Below are 18,901 nucleotides of genomic sequence, written 5' to 3'. Positions count from 1 at the left end.
TCTACATTTAAGTTTGTGTTATCTGCAAACAGAAATAGTTTTACAGGTTCTCTTCCAACTTGGATACTTCTTATTTCTTTTTCTGCCTAATTCCTCTGGCTAGGACTTCTAGTACCGTATTGAATGGAAATGGTGGAAGTCTGCATCCTTGTCTTGTTGCTGATCTTAGGGGGAAAGCTTTCAGCCTTTTACCAGTCTGTGAAATGTATGATGTGTGGGTGTATGATGTTACCTATGTGTTTTTTATATATGGACTTTATTGTGTTGAGGAACTTCACTTCTTTTTGTTCTTTTCTTTGAGACAGAGTCTTTCTCTGATGCGCAGGCTGGAGTGGTGTGATCTCAGGTCACTGCAACCTCTGCCTCCCGGGTTCAAGCAATTCTCCTGCCTCAGCCTCCCTAGTACCTGGGACTACAGGCGCCCACCACCACGACTGGCCAATTTTTGTGTTTTTGGTAGAGACAGGGTTTCACCATGTTGGCCAGGCTGGTCTCGAACTCCTGACCTCAGGTGATCCGCCTGTCTTGGCCTCCCAAAGTGCTGGGATTACAGGCGTGAGCCACCAGGCCTGGTTGGAAGTTCACTTCTGTTCCTAGTTTATTGAGTGTTTTTATCGTGAAAATGTTCTAGTTTTTGTCAGATGCTTTTTCTGCATCAATTAAAACAGGCCAGGCGCAGTGACTCACGCCTGTAATCCCAGCACTTTGGGAGACTGAGGTGGGCAGATTACTTGAGGCCAGGAGTTCAAGACCAGCCTGGCCAACATGGTGAAACCCTGTCTCTACCAAAAAAAATTCAAAAACCAGCTGGGTGTGGTGGCACACGCCTGTAATCCCAGCTACTTGGGAGGCTGAGGCAGGAGAATCTCTTGAACCTGGGAGGCAGAGGTTGCAGTGAGCCGAGATTGAGCAACTGCACTCCAGCCTGGGCAACAGAGTGAGACTGAGTCTCAAAAACAAAAAAAGTAAATAAATACATAAAATCATTGTGTGGTTACTTTCCTTCATTCTATTATTTGGTGTATTACATGGATTGATTTTCAAATGTTGAGCCATCCTTGCATTGCGGGGATAAATCCCCCTTGGTCGTGGTGTATAATCCTCTCATAAGCTGCTGAATTTGGTTTCCTAGTATTTTATTGAGGATTTCTGCATCTGTATTGATAGGAATATTCAATTGTATTTTTCTTTCTTTTTCTTTTTTTTTGAGATGGAGTTTTGCTCTTTGTTGCCCAGGCTGGAGTGCAGTAGCGCGATCTCAGCTCACTGCAACCTCCACCTCCTGGGTTCAGGCGATTGTTCCACCACCACACCTGGCTAATTTTTGTATTTTTAGTAGAGATAGGGTTTCACTATGTTGGCCAGGCTGGTCTTGAACTCCTGGCCTCAAGTGATTTGCCCACGTTGGCCTCCTAAAGTTCTGGGATTACAGGCGTGAGCCACCACACCTGGCCTGTTTTTTTTTTTTTTTTTTTTTTTTTTTTTGAGACAGAGTCTCGCTCTGTCGCGCGGGCTGGAGTGCAGTGGCGCAATCTCGGCTCACTGCAAGCTCCGCCTCCCGGGTTCACGCCATTCTCCTGCCTCAGCCTCCGAGTAGCTGGGATGGCCTGTTTTTCTTTCTTTGTAGTATCTTTGTTTGCCTTGGGTATCAGGCTAATCGTAGCCCCATAGAGTAAGTTTAGAAATGTTCTCTCTTTTGTTTTTTTGGAAGAGTTTGAGGAGAATTGGTATTATTTCTTTCTTTCTTTCTTTTTTTTTTTTTTTTTTTTTTGAGACAGAGTCTCACTCTGTCACCCTGGCTGGAGTGCAGTCGTGCAATCTCGGCTCCCTGCAACCTCCACCTCCCAGGTTCAAGCAATTCTCCTATGTCAGCCTCCTGAGTAGCTGGGATTATAGGCACCTGCCACCATGCCCGGCTAATTTTTGTATTATTAGTAGAGATGGGGTTTTGCCATGTTGACCAGGCTGGTCTTGAATGCTTGACCTCAAGTGATCCGCTCACCTCAGCCTCCCAAAGCACTGGGATTACAGGCATGAATCACTGCACCCGGCTTATTTCTTCTTTTAAATGTTTGCTTTACCAGTGAAGGTATCTGATTCTTGGCCCTTTTTTTTTGGTGACAGAGTCTCGCTCTGTCGCCCAGGCTAGAGTGCAGTGGCGTGATCTCGGCTCACTGCAAGCTCCACCTCCCAGGTTCACGCCATTCTTCTGCCTCAGCCCAGGTGCCGCCACCACGCCTGGCTAATTTTTTGTTTTGTTTTGTTTTGTTTTTTAGTAGAGATGAGGTTTCACCATGGTAGCCAGGATGGTCTTGAACTCCTGACCTCATGATCCACCCGCCTCGGCCTCCCAAAGTGCTGGGATTACAGGCGTGAGCTACCGTGCCCAGCCTCTTGGCCTTTTTTTGTTGGAAGGTTTTTTCAAATCCTGATTTGATTTACTTGTCTATTCAGATTTTCTATTTCTTCTTGTGTTTTGATAGTTTGTGTTTCTAGGAATTTGTTCACTTCATCTATCTAATTTGTTGGGGCACAGTTTATTGTATTTTCTTATGGTCCTTTTAACTTATGTCTTATTTTCAGTCATTAGTTACAGCCCCTCCTTCATTTCTGATTTTAGTAATTGAGTCTTCTCTCATTTTTTTCTTAGTTTAACTAAAAGGTTTGTCACTTTTGTTGATCTTTTCAAAGAACCAACTTTTGGTTTCATAGGTTTTTCTCCATTGTATTTATAGTCCTCATTTTCTTATCTCCACTCTAAACTTTACTATTTTCTTCTTTCTGTTAGCTTTGGATTTAGTTTGATCTTCTTTTTCTAGCTCACTAAGGTGTACGCTTAGGTTATTGGTTTTAGATCTATCTTTCTTTCTTTCTTTCTTTCTTTCTTTCTTTCTTTCTTTGTTTCTGAGATGGAGTCTCGCACTGTCACTCTGGCTGGAGTGCAGTGGCGTGATCTTGTCTCACTGCAACCTCTACCTCCCGGGTTCAAGCGGTTCTCCTGCCCCAGCCTCCTGAGTAGCTGGGATTACAGGTGGGCGCCCCCACGCCCAGCTAATTTTTGTATTTTTAGTAGAGACGGGGTTTCACCATGTTGGCCAGGCTGGTCTCGAGCTGCTGACCTTGTGATCCGCCCACCTCAGCCTCCCAAAGTGCTGGGATTACAGACGTGAGCCACCACACCAGCCTCTTTCTTTTTTAAAAAAATAAATAAATAAATGATTGTTATATATATTAACTGATAGATTGGCTTTGTCAGTAATCTATAATAAACTTCTCTTCAAACCCTACTTTCAGAAATACAGTTTCCTTAAAAATAAAAATAACAAAACTGTGTATAGCAAAGAGTTTTTTTTGTTTTTTGTTTTTTCCCTTTGAGACAGAGTCTTGCTCTTTTGTCCAGGCTGGAGTGCAGTGGCACAATCTGGGCTTACTGCAACCTCTGCCTACCAGGTTCAAGTGAGTCTCCTGCCTCAGCCTCCCGAGTAGCTGAGATTATAGGTGCCCACCACCATGCCTGGCTAATTTTTATATTTTTAGTAGAGATGGGGTTTTGCCATGTTGGCCAGGCTCATCTCGCACTCCTGGCCTCAGATGATCCACTTGTCTCTGCCTCCCAGAGTGCTGGGATTACAGGTGTGAGCCACCGTTACTGACGTAGCAAGAATGTTTGTACATTGATTATCTAAACATTAAAAATAATAACACAAGCACACCCAGTTCTCCTTGTATAGATTTATGTACCATAACAGTTTCTGCTCCTTCCCTCTCTCCTTGCCCACAAGAACTTTCAGCCTTCCTCCATCACTTGGGAGCCACGGGAAACTGAAGGGTAATTTCCTAGGGGTCTCCACCTAGTCTCAGTGTGCCACCATCTCTTCCATTCTTCTTGTGTGATGGCGGGTCACATCTGCCAGTCTACCACCTTCTTAAAATTCTAGAAGAGAAGCAGAGCAGAAGTTCATGTTGCTCTTAGATCTCCAGACATAAAGTTCCTATCACCCACACCCACCGAGATTAGGGGTTGGGGGCCGAGTACATGGCCCTTATATTCTTCCTAACTCCCTCTCACTTCCTTGTATTCTTCTTGACTTGAAGGATTTTTTCAGATGAAGAGTTGCATAGGGCGAGGTATGGGGGAAGGGGCATGGAGCTTCCATGCCTTCCTTGGGCACACCACCCTCCAGGAACCTCCATGAGTTCCGCTGTCTGGAACCTCTTTCTTCATTCATTCTTTTTTTTTTTTTTTTTTTGAGGCAGAGTCTCCCTCTGTCGCCCAGGCTGGAGTGCTGTGGCACTATCTCGGCTCATTGCAACCTCCACCTCCCGGGTTCAAGTGATTCTCCTGCCTCAGTCTCCCGAGTAGCTGAGACTACAGGCGCCTGCCACCATGCCCTGCTAATTTTTTTGGTTTTAGTAGAGACGAGGTTTCACCAAGTTGGCCAGACTGATCTTGAACTCCTGACCTCAGATGATCCACCTGCCTCAGCCTCCCAAAGTGCTAGGATTACAGGCGTGAGCCACCATGCCCACCCCATGCCCAGCTAATTTTTGTATTTTTAGTAGAGATGGGATTTCACCATGCTGGCTAGGCTGGTCTCAAACTCCTGACCTCAACTAATCTCCCCACCTCGGCCTCCCAAAGTGCTGGGATTACAGGTGTGTGCCACCACGCCTAGCCCTGTATGACAACATTTTGGTCAGTGATGGACTGCATATATGACAGTGGTCATTATTAAAATTGTTATAAGATTATAGTACAATATTTTTACTGTACCTTTTATATGTTTAGATACATAAATACTTACTGTGTTACTTTACAGGTTTATAGCCTGGGAGCAACGGGGTATACAGTTGTCCCTTGAACAACATGGGGGTTGGGACACCAAGCCCTGTGCAGTTGAAAATCTGAATATAGGCTGGGTATGGTGGCTCACACCTGTAATCCCAGCACTTTGGGAGGCTGAGGTGGGCTGATCACAAGGTCAGGAGTCCGAGACCAGCCTGACCAACATGGTGAAACTCTGTCTCTACTAAAAATACAAAAATTAGCCGGGCATGGTGGCACATGCCTATAATCCCAGCTACTCCGGAGGCTGAGGCAGGAGAATCGCTTGAACTCGGGTGGTGGAGGTTGCAGTGAGCCGAGATCGCGCCACTGCACTCCAGCCCGGGTAACAGAGCAAGACTCCGTCTCAAAAAAAAAAAAAAAAGAAAATCAATATAAATTTTTTTTTTTGAGGCAGGATCTCACTCTGTTTCCCAGGCTGGAGTGCAGTGGTATAATCACAGCTCACTGCAGCCTCAACCTCTTGAGCTCAAGCTATCCTTCCACCTTAGCCTCCCAAGTAGCTGGGACTATAGCCCCGTACCAGCACGCCCGGCTAATTCTTTAATTTTTTGTAGAGACAGGGTTTCACCACATTGCCCAGGTTGGGCAAAATTCCTGAGCTCAAGTGGTCTGCCCACCTCAGCCTCTGCATGTAACTTTTGACTCCCCAAAAACTTAACTACTAATAGCCTGCTGTTGACTGGAAGCCTTATTGGTAACATAAACAGTTGATTAACATGCTTTTTGTATGTTATATGTATTATGTACTATATTCTTATAATGAAATAAGCTAGAAGAAAGAAAATATTACTAAGAAAATCATAGAGAAAATTAGCCAGGCTGTGTTGTGTGCACCTATAGCTCTAGCTACTCAGGAGGCTGAGGCAGGAGGAACATTTGAGTCCAGGAATTTGAGGCTGCAGTGAGCTGTGATCGTGCCACTGCACTCCAGCCTGGATGACAGAGGGTCCAAACAGAGCATCCAGACAGACCCTGCCTATTTATTTATTTATTTATTTATTTATTTATTTATTTATTTTTGAGACGGAGTTTCACTCTATTGCCCAGGCTATAGTGCAATGGCATGATCTCGGCTCACTGTAATCTCCGCCTCCTGAGACCCTGCCTCTTTTAAAAAAAAAAGAAGGGAGGAAGAGAAAATATATTGACTATTTATGAAGCGGACATGGATCATCACAAAGGTCGTCTTCATCAATGTCGTGTTGAACAGCTAAGGAGGAAGAAGAGTAGGGGTTGGTCTTGCTGCTGAAGAGGTGGAAGGAGAGACAGGCACTCTGTGTAACTTTATGGGAATATCTCATGATTTCTGCCTGATGACTTTTTCATTTCCCTAAAAATGTTTATGTACAGTATTATTCCTTCTCCTACCATTTACACTTAGTTTCAGGGCCCATGTCTCGGGTCCATGTCATAAAAGAAGTCAAAAACAGTCTCGAATAATGAGAATCCTCCTACCAGATTGTCATTTTCTTTTCTGGTGCTGCTGCCGCTTCTCTGGCTTCTTCCTCATCATCTGGCACTCATTCGGAAGCACTCCTTTCCATCCGGCTGTCTTCGGTTAACTTCTCCAGTGTGGTATCTGTTAGCTCTTCTATTTTTAATTAATTAATTATTTTTCGATTTGGAGTCTTGGTCTGTTGCTCAGGCTGGAGTCCAGTGGTGCAATCTCAGCTCACTGCAGCCTCTGCCCCTCTGGTTCAAACGATTCTCATGCCTCAGCCTCCCGAGTAGCTGGGATTACAGGCATGCATCACCATGCCCGGCTAATTTTTTGTATTTTTTGTAGAGATCGGGTTTCACCATGTTGCCCAGGCTGATCTCAAACTCCTGAGTTCAAGTGATCCGCCCACCTCAGCTTCCCAATGTGCTGGGATTACAGGTGTGAGCCACCTCGTCTCACCTATGTTTTGAGACACGGTATCACGCTGTCACCCAGGCTGGAGTGAATTGGCACGATCTTGGCTCACTGCAGCCTCTGCGCCCTGGGGTCAAGGGATCCTCCCATCTCAGTCTCCCGAGCAGCTTGGATTACAAGTGTGTGCCATCATGCCTGGCTAATTTTTGTATTTGGTAGAGACAGGGTTTCACCATGTTGCTCAGGCTGGTTTCTTACTCCTGACCTCAAATGATCCATCTGCTTCAGTCTTCCAAAGTACTGGGATTACAGGCGTGAGCCACTTCGCCCAGCCTATTTTTTGTTTTGTTTTGTTTTGCTTTTTTTTTTTTGGAGACAGAGTCTCGCACTGTCGCCCGGGTATGTGCCACCACAGCCAGCTAGTTTTGTATTTTTAGTAGACATGCGGTTTCGCCATGTTAGCCAGGCTGCTCTCGAACTCCTGACTTCAGGTGATCCACCTGCCTTGGGCTTCCGAAGTGCTGGGATTATAGGCGTGACTCACTGTGCCCAGCCAGACCTGTTTTTCTTTATTTTTTATTTTATTTTTTATAGAGACGAGATTTGTTATGTTGCCCAGGCTGGACTCAAACTCCTGGGCTCAAGTGATCTCCCCGCCTCAGCCTCCCAAGCAGTTGGGACCACAGACATGAGCCACCCACGTCCAGCTTGTTAGTTCTTAAATTTCTCCAAGATCTATCTTTTGAAATCCCTTACCCTCTACCCTTTTTTGCTGTCTCTACAATCTCTTTCGTGATTTCCTTCATGGGCTCTATTATGAATCCCATGAAGTCATGCACATCTGAAGACAGTTTTCTCTAGCAGGAATTTATTGTTTCAGGCTTCATGGCCTCTTCTGTAGTGTAACCCTTCCAGACTTTCATAATGTTTGCTCTGCTGAGGTTCTTTTCCGTAGCTTTGATAATCCTTTCCATAGAGTACGTGTGTAATGAGCCTTGAGGGTTTTTACGACCCCCCGATCTAGAGGCTGAAGTAGAGACCTTGTTTGGAGGCAGTAGACCACTTTGATGCCTTCGGTGTTAAACTCATGAAGTTCTGGGTGGCCAGGGGCATTGTCCAATATCAAAAGAACTTTAACAAGCAGTCACTAGCAAGGTACTTCCTGATTTCAAGGGCAAACCAATCTAGAAAAAGAATTTTTGTTGTCCAGGCCTTTTTACCTCCTGCCTTGGCCTCTCAAAGTGTTAGGATTACAGGCGTGAGCCACCATGGCTGTCCTGCCCTGGCCTTCTTGTTGTATAACCAGAAGACGGGCAGCTGGTGTTTATCTTTTCCCTTCAAGACTCAGGGGTTAGCAGCTTCATAGATAAGGGCAGCCCTGATCATAAACCCAACTGCATTTGCACAAAACAGTAGCGTTATCCTGCCTTAAATTCTGGTGCTCGGCTGGGTACGGTGGCTCATGCCTGTAATCCCAGCACTTTGGGAGGCCAAGGTGGGCGGATCGCTTGAGGCCTGGATTGAGACCAGCCTGGGCAACATGAGAAAACCCCGTCTCTACAAAAAAAACACAAAAATTAGCCGGGTATGGTGGTGGTCACTTGTAGTCCCAGCTACTTGGAAGGCTGAGGCGAGAGGTTCACTTGAGCCTGGGAGATTGAGGCTGCAGTGAGCCATGTTCACGCCACTGCACTCCAGCCTGGACAAAAAAATGAGAACCTGTCTCCAAACAAACAGAAATAAATAAATGAATTCTGGTGTTTGCTCCTCTTCCTTACTAATGTCTTTTTTGGCTCCTCCACCCCAATAGGGCACTTATGTTTGCATTAAAAAACCTGTTTGAAGCCGGGTACAGTGGCTCATGCCTGTGATCCTAGCACTTTGGGAGGCCAGTGTGGGTGGATCACTTGAGGTCAGGAGTTTGAAACCAGCCTGGCCAACATGGTGAAACCCCATATCTACTAAAAATAAAAAAAATTAGCCATGTGTAGTGGCAGGCTCGTGTAATCCCAGATACGTGGGAGGCTGAGGCAGGAGAATTGCTTTAACCCAGGAGGCGGAGGTTGCAGAGAGCCAGGATTGCTCCACTGCACTCCATCCTGGGCGACAGAGCAAGACTCCATCTCAGAACAAACCTGTTTGAGGCCGGGTGCAGTGGCTCACGCCTGTAATCCCAGCACTTTGGGAGGCCGAGGCGGGTGGATCACAAGGTCAGGAGATCGAGACCATCCTGGCTAACACGGTGAAACCCCGTCTCTACTAAAAATACAAAAAGTGAGCCAGGCACGGTGGCAGGCGCCTGTAGTCCCAGCTACTCAGAAGGCTGAGGCAGGAGAATAGCGTGAACCCGGGAGGCAGAGGTAGCAGTGAGCCAAGATCGTACCACTGCAGTCCGGCCTGGACAAAAGAGCAAGACTCCATCTCAAAAAAACAAACAAACAAACCAACTTGTTTGAGCACATGCATATCTTTCCTTCTCAATGATTTTCTTAATGGCATCTGGGAACTCATCTGCCACCTCTAGGTGGGCAGAAGCTGTTGTTCCTGTTACCTTGACATCTTTTTAAAGCCAAACCTCTTTCTAAACCTACCAAACCATCCTTTGCTGCCATTACTTTCTCCAGCTTTCACTCCTTCACCTTGCTTTTGTTCTAAGTTGTCATATAGTGACTTTGCTTTTTTCTTAAATCATATTAAACCCTGTAGGTGTGTCATTCTGATAGCAGTCCTATAGACATAAAAACTGCATTTTCAAAATGAGATAAGAAGTTACTTCACAGAAAGTGCAAGGTTTTCACGCCTGTTGACATAGCTGCAATAACAGCTTCATGAATTTCCTCCCCCTCTTCTTTTTTTTTTTTTTAACAATGGTCCTTATGCTGGATTCATTGATCTTGAAATGGTAGGCAACTGCAGTTGCAGACCTCAATCTATGGTACATATCAAACAATTCAGCTTTTTCTTGTAATGTCTTGACTTTTCTCTGCTTCTTGGGGGCACTTCCGCCATCACTAGTGGCACTTTTTTTTTGAGATGGAGTCTTGCTCTGTCGCCCAGGTTGGAGTGCAATGGCACACTCTAGGCTCACTGCAACCTCCATTTCCGGGGTTCAAGTGATTCTCATGCCTCAGCCTCCTGAGTAACTGGGACTGCGGGCACTTGACTAGTGGCATTTTTTATGGGACCCATGATATTCAAGGTTTACTATATTGCACTAAGCCTGAAAAATTCTTGAGAACCCTGAGAGATGTCTCTTTACCACAATATACAATTTATTAAAGGGACAAATAGCTAGTGCAGAGATGATTAGCGTCACGTGATGTTTTAAGCAGATGTTCTCAACACTTGAGCTCATTACAATAGCAACAGGAGGTTACAAAATGATTGCAGTAGTACAGTGTGCACTACAGCTAATGTTATGCAGTTAAGATTTAATCTGCTGGGTGCAGTGGCTCTCGCCTGTAATCCCAGCACTTTGGGAGGCCGAGGCGGGCAGATCACAAGGTTGGAGTTCGAGACCAGCCTGGCCAATATGGTGAAACCCTGTCTCTACAAAAATACAAAATTGGCCGGACGTGGTGGCTCACGCCTGTAATCCCAACACTTTGGGAGGCCGAGGTGGGCGGATCAATGAAGTCAGGAGTTCGAGACCAGCCTGGCCAGTATGGTGAAACCCGTCTCTACTGAAAATACAAAAATTAGCTGGGTGTGGTGGTGTGCGCCTGTAGTCCCAGCTACTCGGGAGGCTGAGGCAGGAGAATCTCTTGAACCCAGGAGGCGGAGGTTGCAGTGAGCCAAAGTCGCACCACTGCATTCTAGCCTGGATGACAGAGTGAGACTCTGTCTCAAAAAAGGAAAAAAAAACAAAAAAACTAGCTGGGCGTGGTGGCAGGTGCCTGTAGTCCCAACTACTCAGGAGGCTGAGGCAGGAGAATCTCTTGAACCCAGGAGGCGGAGGTTGCAGTGAGCCGAAGTCACACCACTGCATTCTAGCCTGGATGACAGAGTGAGACTCTGTCTCAAAAAAGGAAAAAAAAACAAAAAAACTAGCTGGGCGTGGTGGCAGGTGCCTGTAGTCCCAACTACTCAGGAGGCTGAGGCAGGAGAATTTGTTTGAACCCGGGAGGCGGAGGTTGCAGTGAGCTGAGATTGTGCCATTACACTCCAGCGTGGGTGACAGAACAAGACTCCATATCCAAAAAAAAAAGATTTAATCTACCATCTTTATGTTTGTTTACATTTCTCTTGACTGCAAAACACATTATGTATAGTCTGTGTGCATAAGTTTTGATAAAGTTTAACTTTCTGCAATGTGTATGTGTTTTATGGTAGTAAGTGATAAAATAGACTAGCATCTACATATGTCTTATACATTGATTGACACATCTAACTTTTTTTTTTTTTTTGAGACGGAGTCTCGCTCTGTTGCCCAGGCTGGAGTGCAGTGGCGCAATCTCGGCTCACTGCAAGCTCCTCCTCTCGGGTTCACGCCATTCTCCTGCCTCAGCCTCCCGAGTAGCTGGGACAACAGGTGCCCGCCACCATGCCTGGCTAATTTTTTGTATTTGTAGTAGAGACAGGGTTTCACCGTGTTAGCCAGGATGGTCTCGATCTTCTGACCTCATGATCCACCCACCTTGGCCTCCCAAAGTTCTGGGATTACAGGCGTGAGCCACCGTGCCTGACCACACCTAACTTTTTCTTGATTTTTTTTTTTTTCAGTATTTCTAGGCTACGTGGTTCATCTGACTTTTTTTGAATCGTTGCAAATCTCCAAAAATTTTTTCAATATATTCATTGATAAAAATCAGCATATTAAGTGGACCTGTGTAGTTCAAACCCATGTAGTTCAAGGTCAACTGTAATATCTAGTGTAGGTGTGCAGTAGGCGGTAGCATCTAGGTTTGTGGAGGTACAATCTGTGATGCTCACGCATTGGCAACAGCACCTAATGATGCATTTCCACAATGGTCCCCTCCATGAAGTGATTCCTGACAGTATTTGTGTCTTTGGGTCTGAATTGAGTCTCATTTTTTTTTTTTTTAACATAAATAGAGATGGGGTCCTGTTATGTTGCCTAGGCTAGTCTCAAACTTCTGGGCTCAAGCCATCCTCCCACCTCAGTCTTCCAAAGTGCTGGGATTCCAGGCATGAGCCACCACTCCCGGCCAGTACTTGGATTCTTTCTTGTCATAGAAAGTTCAGGAGGCCGCGCATGGTGGCTCACGCCTGTAATCCCAGCACTTTGGGAGGCCAAGGTGGGCAAATCACCTGAGGTCAGGAGTTCAAGACCAGCCTGACTAATATGGTGAAATTCCGTCTCTACTAAAAATACAAAAATTAGCTGGATATGGTGCCATGTGTCTGTAATCCCAGCTACTTGGGAGGCTGAGGCAGGAGAATTGCCTGATCCTGGGAGGCGGAGGTTGCAGTGAGCCAAGATCGCACCACTGCACTCCAGCCTCAGTGACAGAGCAAGATTCCATCTTGGGAAAAATGAAAGTTCAACAGACAGACAATGATAAGCACTTACCACAGTTTTGCACAATCACCTTTTCTTTTTCTTTTTTTTTTTTTTTTTTGAGACGGAGTCTCACTGTTGCCCAGGCTGGAGTTCAGTGGCGTGATCTCGGCTCACTGCAGGCCCCGCCCCCTGGGGTTCACGCCATTCTCCTCCCTCAGCCTCCCGTGTAGCTGGGATTACAAGCGCCCGCCACCTCGCCCGGCTAGTGTTTTGTATTTTTAGTAGAGACGGGGTTTCACCATGTTAGCCAGGATGGTCTCGATCTCCTGACCTCGTGATCCACCCTCCTCGGCCTCCCAAAGTGTTGGGATTACAGGTGTGAGCCACCGCGCCTGGCCACAGTCACCTTTTCACCTCTCCCTTCTTAGCAGGAATTTCGGGGAGGGCCAGCCTATGGCCTGGTCTCACATTTTCTTACCAAACCTACAAGGGTTGGGGGGTGGTCTCTTGTTATTGCATTCTGCAGATGATAATCAGTGACTGACACCCACTATCTCGTGTCGTATGGCGCCCCACTATGCAGCTATGCAGCCTGCACTGTGAGCAGAAACATCACCCCCTCACTCCACCTTCACCCGTCCTCGACACACAGGTGCATGGAGGAGTCTGACGTGCCCTGTTGTGTGGCGCCATCACCTGTGTTTGCAAGATGAGGGACAGGACCCCAAAAGGGAAGGCAGCAGCCTTCCCAGGTCAGGTGGCCAGCCTCTTGGACCTGCTCGTTCAACTCAGGGACGGTTGCTTTCTCGGTGCCTCCCTGGCCCCAAGGGCCTCAGAGATTCTGGGTCAAGGAGAAAAGCTACTGAATGAAGATTCTTATGCTTAGCAGGGCTGTAGCCAGCAACGGCAGCCAGGATGGAGGGTACCTAGGATTGGTTTGTCACTCAAGTGCCAAACCCTAGTGCTTAGATCTGAGTGCTTCAACGCTCACACACCCCAGCTCTGAGATACCCAGCGGGTGAAGAAGCCGCCCTGTGGCTTAGTTGGACAGAACAGGCTCCAAAGTCTGAGGCCCAGGTTCAAGTCCCACTGATCCATGTCCTCAGGGAGCATGGCAGCCCTCACCCGCCCGCTCATGTGGTGGAGTGGGCCTGGGGGAAAGGGACTGTGGGCATGCTCTAAGGCAATCAACCAGATGCTCAGACTTCAGCTCCTGCGTCTCCCCCACAAGGCTCCCCCATGTCCCTCAGTGCCCTGTAAACCAAGGAAGGACTAAGAGTGCAAATGTGGGCCATTCTTAGCAGCAAAGCCCGAGTGTTGATGAGCTGGAAGGACCCAAGTCTTTTCCCTTCCCAGAGGGCCCGCTGCACCCCTCTGCTCACCTTCTCCCCCGGGAAGCACCGCACTGCCCGAGGGGTGGTGGTTTCTGCTGCCCGGATGGGGCTGTTGCAGCATCTTTCTATGTGTCAGTGTTACTGGAGCCTGCCAAGTTCCACAGCTGATGCCAAATTAAATGTCAGCTGCTCTGAGGATGGTTGGCTGCCTCCCCTGAAGGAGCTAAGGGAGTCGCACAGCTGAGTCTTACGCCAGACTCTGAATCTGTGCGCGCTTACACATGGTGTCTGTTAGCAACGGGGCTGCCTTCTGAGAGCCTGTTTGTGAGTGCGCCCATGCATGCTGCCCACATGCCGTCTCAGCTCTCATGTCTCCGGCTCTGCAAACTCCTGCCCTGTCACTCATTAGCCGTGTGACCCTGAGTGAGTCCCAGAACCTCTGATTCTTGGTGTCCACATGTGCAATGTGGTGGTGCGTAGAGCCTGGCTGGAGAGGTCACAAGGACGTAAGATGTGGGGGTGCACATGGCAGCACACAGCGGGGACCCAAGGCCCTCACATACCTTGTGGCACTGACAGTCGTGATGTGAGGGCCCTGTGTGCCTGGAGTGTCATGAAGGCGTGAGACTCAGCACACCCCAGCACAAGAGCGAGATCGGGGTGCACCTGTCAGGCTCTGACTACCCTGTGTCTTTGGTTTCCAGTTCAGGACCTCAAGGGGCTCGGCTATGAGAAGGGGAAGCCTGTGGGTCTAGTGGGCGTCACAGAGCTGTCGGACGCCCAGAAGAAGCAGCTGAAGGAGCAGCAGGAGGTAAGACTGCGGGGACAAGGGGATGGGGACATGGTCGGTGCCCATAAAGTGTCATCCTCTACCCCCGGGTGCAGCAGTCACAGGGGTTCATGTGCTTCGCCAAGCTCCTGCGTTCAGGTGGAACCCATGGCCAGCGGGGAGGCTTCCAGGCAGGCAGGTCCCCCTGCCCCAGTAGGTGGCATGCCACCCCCCCACTGCACCTGAGTGGCCTCTCAGGCTGCCTGGGAGACCACTGGCCCTTGGGGCGGCCCCAGTGGTCTGTGATCCTGGCCTGAGCTTTGTGGCTGCTTCTCACCGTGCTCCAGGGCTGGTTCCCATGGGATAGTCTACGCTGATGTTCTCTGTCCGCAGTCCTCTGTCATGTCTGTTGAGGCCTCCCAGTTGAGTTGGGCAGTGTCAAGTGTTGGCACCCCTGAGGAGCTGCAGGCGCCTGCCTGTCATTCCCCGGGGTCAGCTCACTCTGACCCCTCCTCCAGGCCCGCAGCCCCGTCACATCACCCTCGACCCTCCCAGGGGTCAGGACCCTGAGTTATCCTCATTCAGTGGCCAAGAGGTCCTCCGTGCTCCACACCAGGATTTAGAGAACCCAGGGCAGTACTCAGTACTTGCTAGAGTCCTTGCTCCAGTCCTGCCCAGGGGTCCAGATGAGCCGGGGTCTAGATGAGCCAGGTTCCAGTGGGGGCACGCCCAGCACTGGAGGTGGGGAGCAGGGGCGTGGCTCCGGCAGGCCACGGCGCAGTGCCCTGGCTCACTGGCGAGTGCGCCCCACAGATGCAGCAGATGTACGACATGATCATGCAGCACAAGCGGGCCATGCAGGACATGCAGCTGCTGTGGGAAAAGGCGGTGCAGCAGCACCAGCACGGCTATGACAGCGACGAGGAGGTGGACAGCGAGCTGGGCACCTGGGAGCACCAGCTGCGGCGCATGGAGATGGATAAGACCAGGGGTACGCGGGGCAGTGGGTTGGGCCGGGCTGGGCTGGGCGTGGCCCTCCTCACCTGCCCTGGAAGGTTACCTGGATGCGCCACATGTGGTCTTGAGCTGCCATCCTGGTTCAGCCCCCAGCCTGCCTCCTGTGGCTGTGAGGCCTGGAGTGAGAGGCTCAGTCTCTCTGGGGCCTAGTTTTCTCTGTGGTGAAAAGGAGCGGTCCTGACATCGTGAGGGTGGATAGTTGCACAGGGTTCACTGAATGCTGGGCTGCCTCGCCGGGCAGGGGCTCGGGCTGGGGTCATGGCCCAGCCACCTCCTTCCCTGGGGGCCCCAGGCTCCCACTGAGCCTCATGCCTGTGCCCTGGGAGCCACCAGGCCTGCTCCCCTCCTTCCTGCTTCTCCCTCTTCTCACGTTTCTGCTTCTCTGAGCAGAATGGGCCGAGCAGCTGACAAAGATGGGCCGGGGCAAGCACTTCATCGGAGACTTCCTGCCTCCAGACGAGCTGGAAAAGTTTATGGAGACCTTCAAGGCCCTGAAGGTGAGCCAGGAGGGGCCCCGGCTCCAGCCTCTGCCACGTGCCAGCCCCTCCTGTAGCCGCCTCACCCTGCAAGCGCCCAAAGTAGCCTGGCTACCCTCTCGATCACAGCAGGAGCCAGGCCCTTTCACTGCAGGAGGCATTTGTTAATGACAGGCACCGTCTGTATAGGGAATTAGCAAACAGCAGCTCAGCTGCTGCCTCAGAAACATTTCCTGGGGCTGTGGGGGAAATTCTGCTTCCAGTGGAGCCGATTAAGTGCAGTTTACAGGCAAAGTGTTTCTCAGGCAGAAGTCCCCACGGACTGGCCTCTCCAGAACCAGAGTTTAACATTCTGCCTCTGCTGCTGTTGGGCTCCTGAGGGGAGAGAGCTGACATGGCACGTCCCCCATTATCTTTTTGAGGTTTTTTTTATAAAACTCTTCAGGGCCTGATAACCTCATTAGCGAGGTGGTAACCTTGTCGTCCATCTCTTATTAGTACCTTGTACAACAAATTGCTCTCAGGACATGAACACAGGGCTTCTCTTTGCCAGTGAACCATTGCTTTATCTCAGATGGATAAGGCCTGTGTAACTCATCCTCTTGCCCTTTTGACTTGGCCACCAGGGGTGCACACTTTGGCACTAAGGCCCCGGGGACCCTGAGAAGCAAGAGGAGCTTGGTCTGTTTGTTCTCAAGGAGTCTGATCTGGTGCGAGGGAGGCAGATGGGCCGCTGGTCCCAGCACTGATTGAAACCAAAGGCAGAAGGTTGGATTTGGGGGCCACCACAGCCCCAGCCCTGGTGGGTGACAGCTGCCTCCTCACCTTGCAGGAGGGCCGCGAGCCTGACTACTCAGAGTACAAGGAGTTCAAGCTGACTGTGGAGAACATTGGCTACCAGATGCTCATGAAGATGGGCTGGAAGGAGGGCGAGGGTCTGGGCTCAGAGGGCCAGGGCATCAAGAACCCGGTGAACAAGTGAGTGTGGCCCTGTGGGAGGGCATGGCCGTGAACTTGGGGTCTGTGGCTCCCCTGCCACCTCCCCATTACCACCCCTTTATGTCATCACTTTTCCCTTGTGGCAAAATGATCACAGCACCCCACTGCATACCCCTTGTCAGGCACAGGCCTGCAGTGCAGGAGGCCATATGGGCTGGGTCCTCCCCAGTCCCAGGACCTCCATCTATCCCCTCGTGAGTATCTCCAGGCCAGGTGGGGTGGGTGAGAGGGTACAGATGGGTCAAGCCCTGTCTGCCTTGTGAAGGACCTTATTTGAATTCCCCATGAGTGCAAAACCAGTCCCAGAGATGGGCAGGAGCTCTCCCAGGTGTGACCCTGGCCCCGAGTGCCCCCTTCAAGGCTGTCCTTGAGTAACCATCCTGCCATCCCAAGAGCTGCGACAACCTGCACTGTGGGCTCCTCCTTCCTGTGTGGGACCCTAGGGCCTAGGTCCCCCCGGGGTCTCCCCTCCTTGACCATTCAGGTTCAAGCTTCTCTCTGTGCAGATATGTCTCAGCCCAGCCCTGCACTCCCGGGAGGTGCTGCTGAGAGCCCAGCTGTGCCCGGCCCCCCTGCCCAGAGTTCTGGCCCCAGGCCCCTTCTCACTGGCACTGGCCCAGCCCCCTGCTCACATCCTCTTCTCCCTGTAGGGGCACCACCACAGTGGACGGCGCGGGCTTCGGCATTGACCGGCCGGCTGAGCTCTCCAAGGAGGACGACGAGTACGAGGCGTTCCGCAAGAGGATGATGCTGGCCTACCGCTTCCGGCCCAACCCCCTGGTATGCATGCACGGCTGGGCCGCCTTTGCTCAGTCGACAGGAGAGGGTGGTGGTAGGAACAGAAGGCTCCCTTCCTTCCTCAGTCCAGCCAGGCTGGGTCTCACCAGCGAGCCCCCTACCACCCCCCTGCATTCAAGCCCCCACCCGTCCCCCAAGCCTGCCCTGCCACCTTGAGGGTGCGGGCTCAGCTGCCTCCGGAAGGTTCCAGACAGGAGGAACTGCTGTCTTTAGCACTAATCCCCTCCTCCTGTTACCTGTTTTGCCTTCCACAGAACAACCCCAGACGGCCTTACTACTGAGTGTTCTGGAAATACATACTTTCTGAAAGACCAACCGTCCCTGGACTGTGGAATGTTCCGGCCTGCATTTCTGCCCACCCCTCCCGTTGTCACGAGTGCTGTGCCGTGTAATAAAGTCCCAGTGCTCATCTACCAGATGCCTGGTCCTGTTGCAGGAAGCCCCTCCTGTTAGCAGCGGGACCAGGCCAGGCACCGGGTGCAAGATGCTGTCTTGGGGCTCTCCTTATTGGTCTGTGGAGTCTCCGTCCCCGCTCAGCCTGGGTTGCACTGGAGGGGAGGAAGAAAGCTGTTCTCAGCATAATAAAGCTGGAAGGCCAGGTGCGGTGTCTCACGCCTGTAATCCCAGCACTTTGGGAGGCCAAGGCGGTTGGATCACTGGAGGTCAGGAGTTTAAGACCAGCCTGGCCAACATGGTGAAATCCTGTCTCTACTAAAAATATAAAATTAGCTGGGCATGGTGGTACATACCTGTAGTCTCAGCTACTTGGGAGGCGGAGGCAGGAGAATCGCTTGAACCTGGGAAGCGGTTGCAGTGAGCCGAGATTGCGCCTTTGCACTCCAGCCTGGGCGAGAGAGCAGGACTCTGTCTCAAGTAATAATAATAATAAAGCTGGAGACTTGGCCACACCTGGGCTAAAGGAATGTCAGGAACCTCCCAGCCTAGCACTGTGCTGCAGAGGGAGGTTGGGGAGGGGTCTCCAGGCAGGGCCCCGCCTTCTCTCAGACCTGTGGGAACAGGTGGCTTCTGGGCACACCCGTGTGCTCTCCTCCTGGCAGGTGGTGCTGGCGGGGCCCAGCACACAGGTGTTGGCTGTGGCCCTTCAGGTCCCACCAGTGTGGCAGGCACATGAATCCCTGGGGCTTGTGTTGTTAGGCGACAGCCGCATGGATGGATGTGCCATGCCAACATGTCGGGCAGCTCCTAGAAGGAAGGGCCTCAGAGCCAGAGATTTTGAGGCAGGAGGATAGCCCAGGCCACAGTGTGTGCCAAGACCCCCACATCTGCCCCAGGGCCAGAGCCCCACATTTGTGCCTAAGGCACCCTGGGAATCTTGTTAA

General features: G+C 50.4%; 1 protein-coding gene across 1 annotated transcript in view; it reads left to right on the top strand.

Annotated features, from left to right (window-relative positions):
• The window catches only part of SUGP1 (SURP and G-patch domain containing 1), a 47,600-nt gene extending 29,551 nt beyond the window's left edge, over positions 1-18,049 (top strand). The window contains exons 9-14 of the mRNA XM_055237396.2: positions 14,207-14,313; positions 15,085-15,262; positions 15,679-15,785; positions 16,597-16,742; positions 17,414-17,543; positions 17,816-18,049. Coding sequence (XP_055093371.1) covers positions 14,207-14,313; positions 15,085-15,262; positions 15,679-15,785; positions 16,597-16,742; positions 17,414-17,543; positions 17,816-17,842 — 695 coding nt within the window. The 3' untranslated portion in view covers positions 17,843-18,049. The remainder of the gene's footprint in view (positions 1-14,206; positions 14,314-15,084; positions 15,263-15,678; positions 15,786-16,596; positions 16,743-17,413; positions 17,544-17,815) is intronic.
• The last annotated feature ends 852 nt before the right edge of the window (positions 18,050-18,901 follow it).

The sequence above is a fragment of the Symphalangus syndactylus genome, chromosome 13 (assembly GCF_028878055.3).
Source record: "Symphalangus syndactylus isolate Jambi chromosome 13, NHGRI_mSymSyn1-v2.1_pri, whole genome shotgun sequence".
Taxonomy (NCBI): Eukaryota; Metazoa; Chordata; class Mammalia; order Primates; family Hylobatidae; genus Symphalangus; species Symphalangus syndactylus.
The sequence above is the reverse complement of the archived record's forward strand: the minus strand, read 5'-3'. Positions and strand labels throughout refer to the sequence as shown.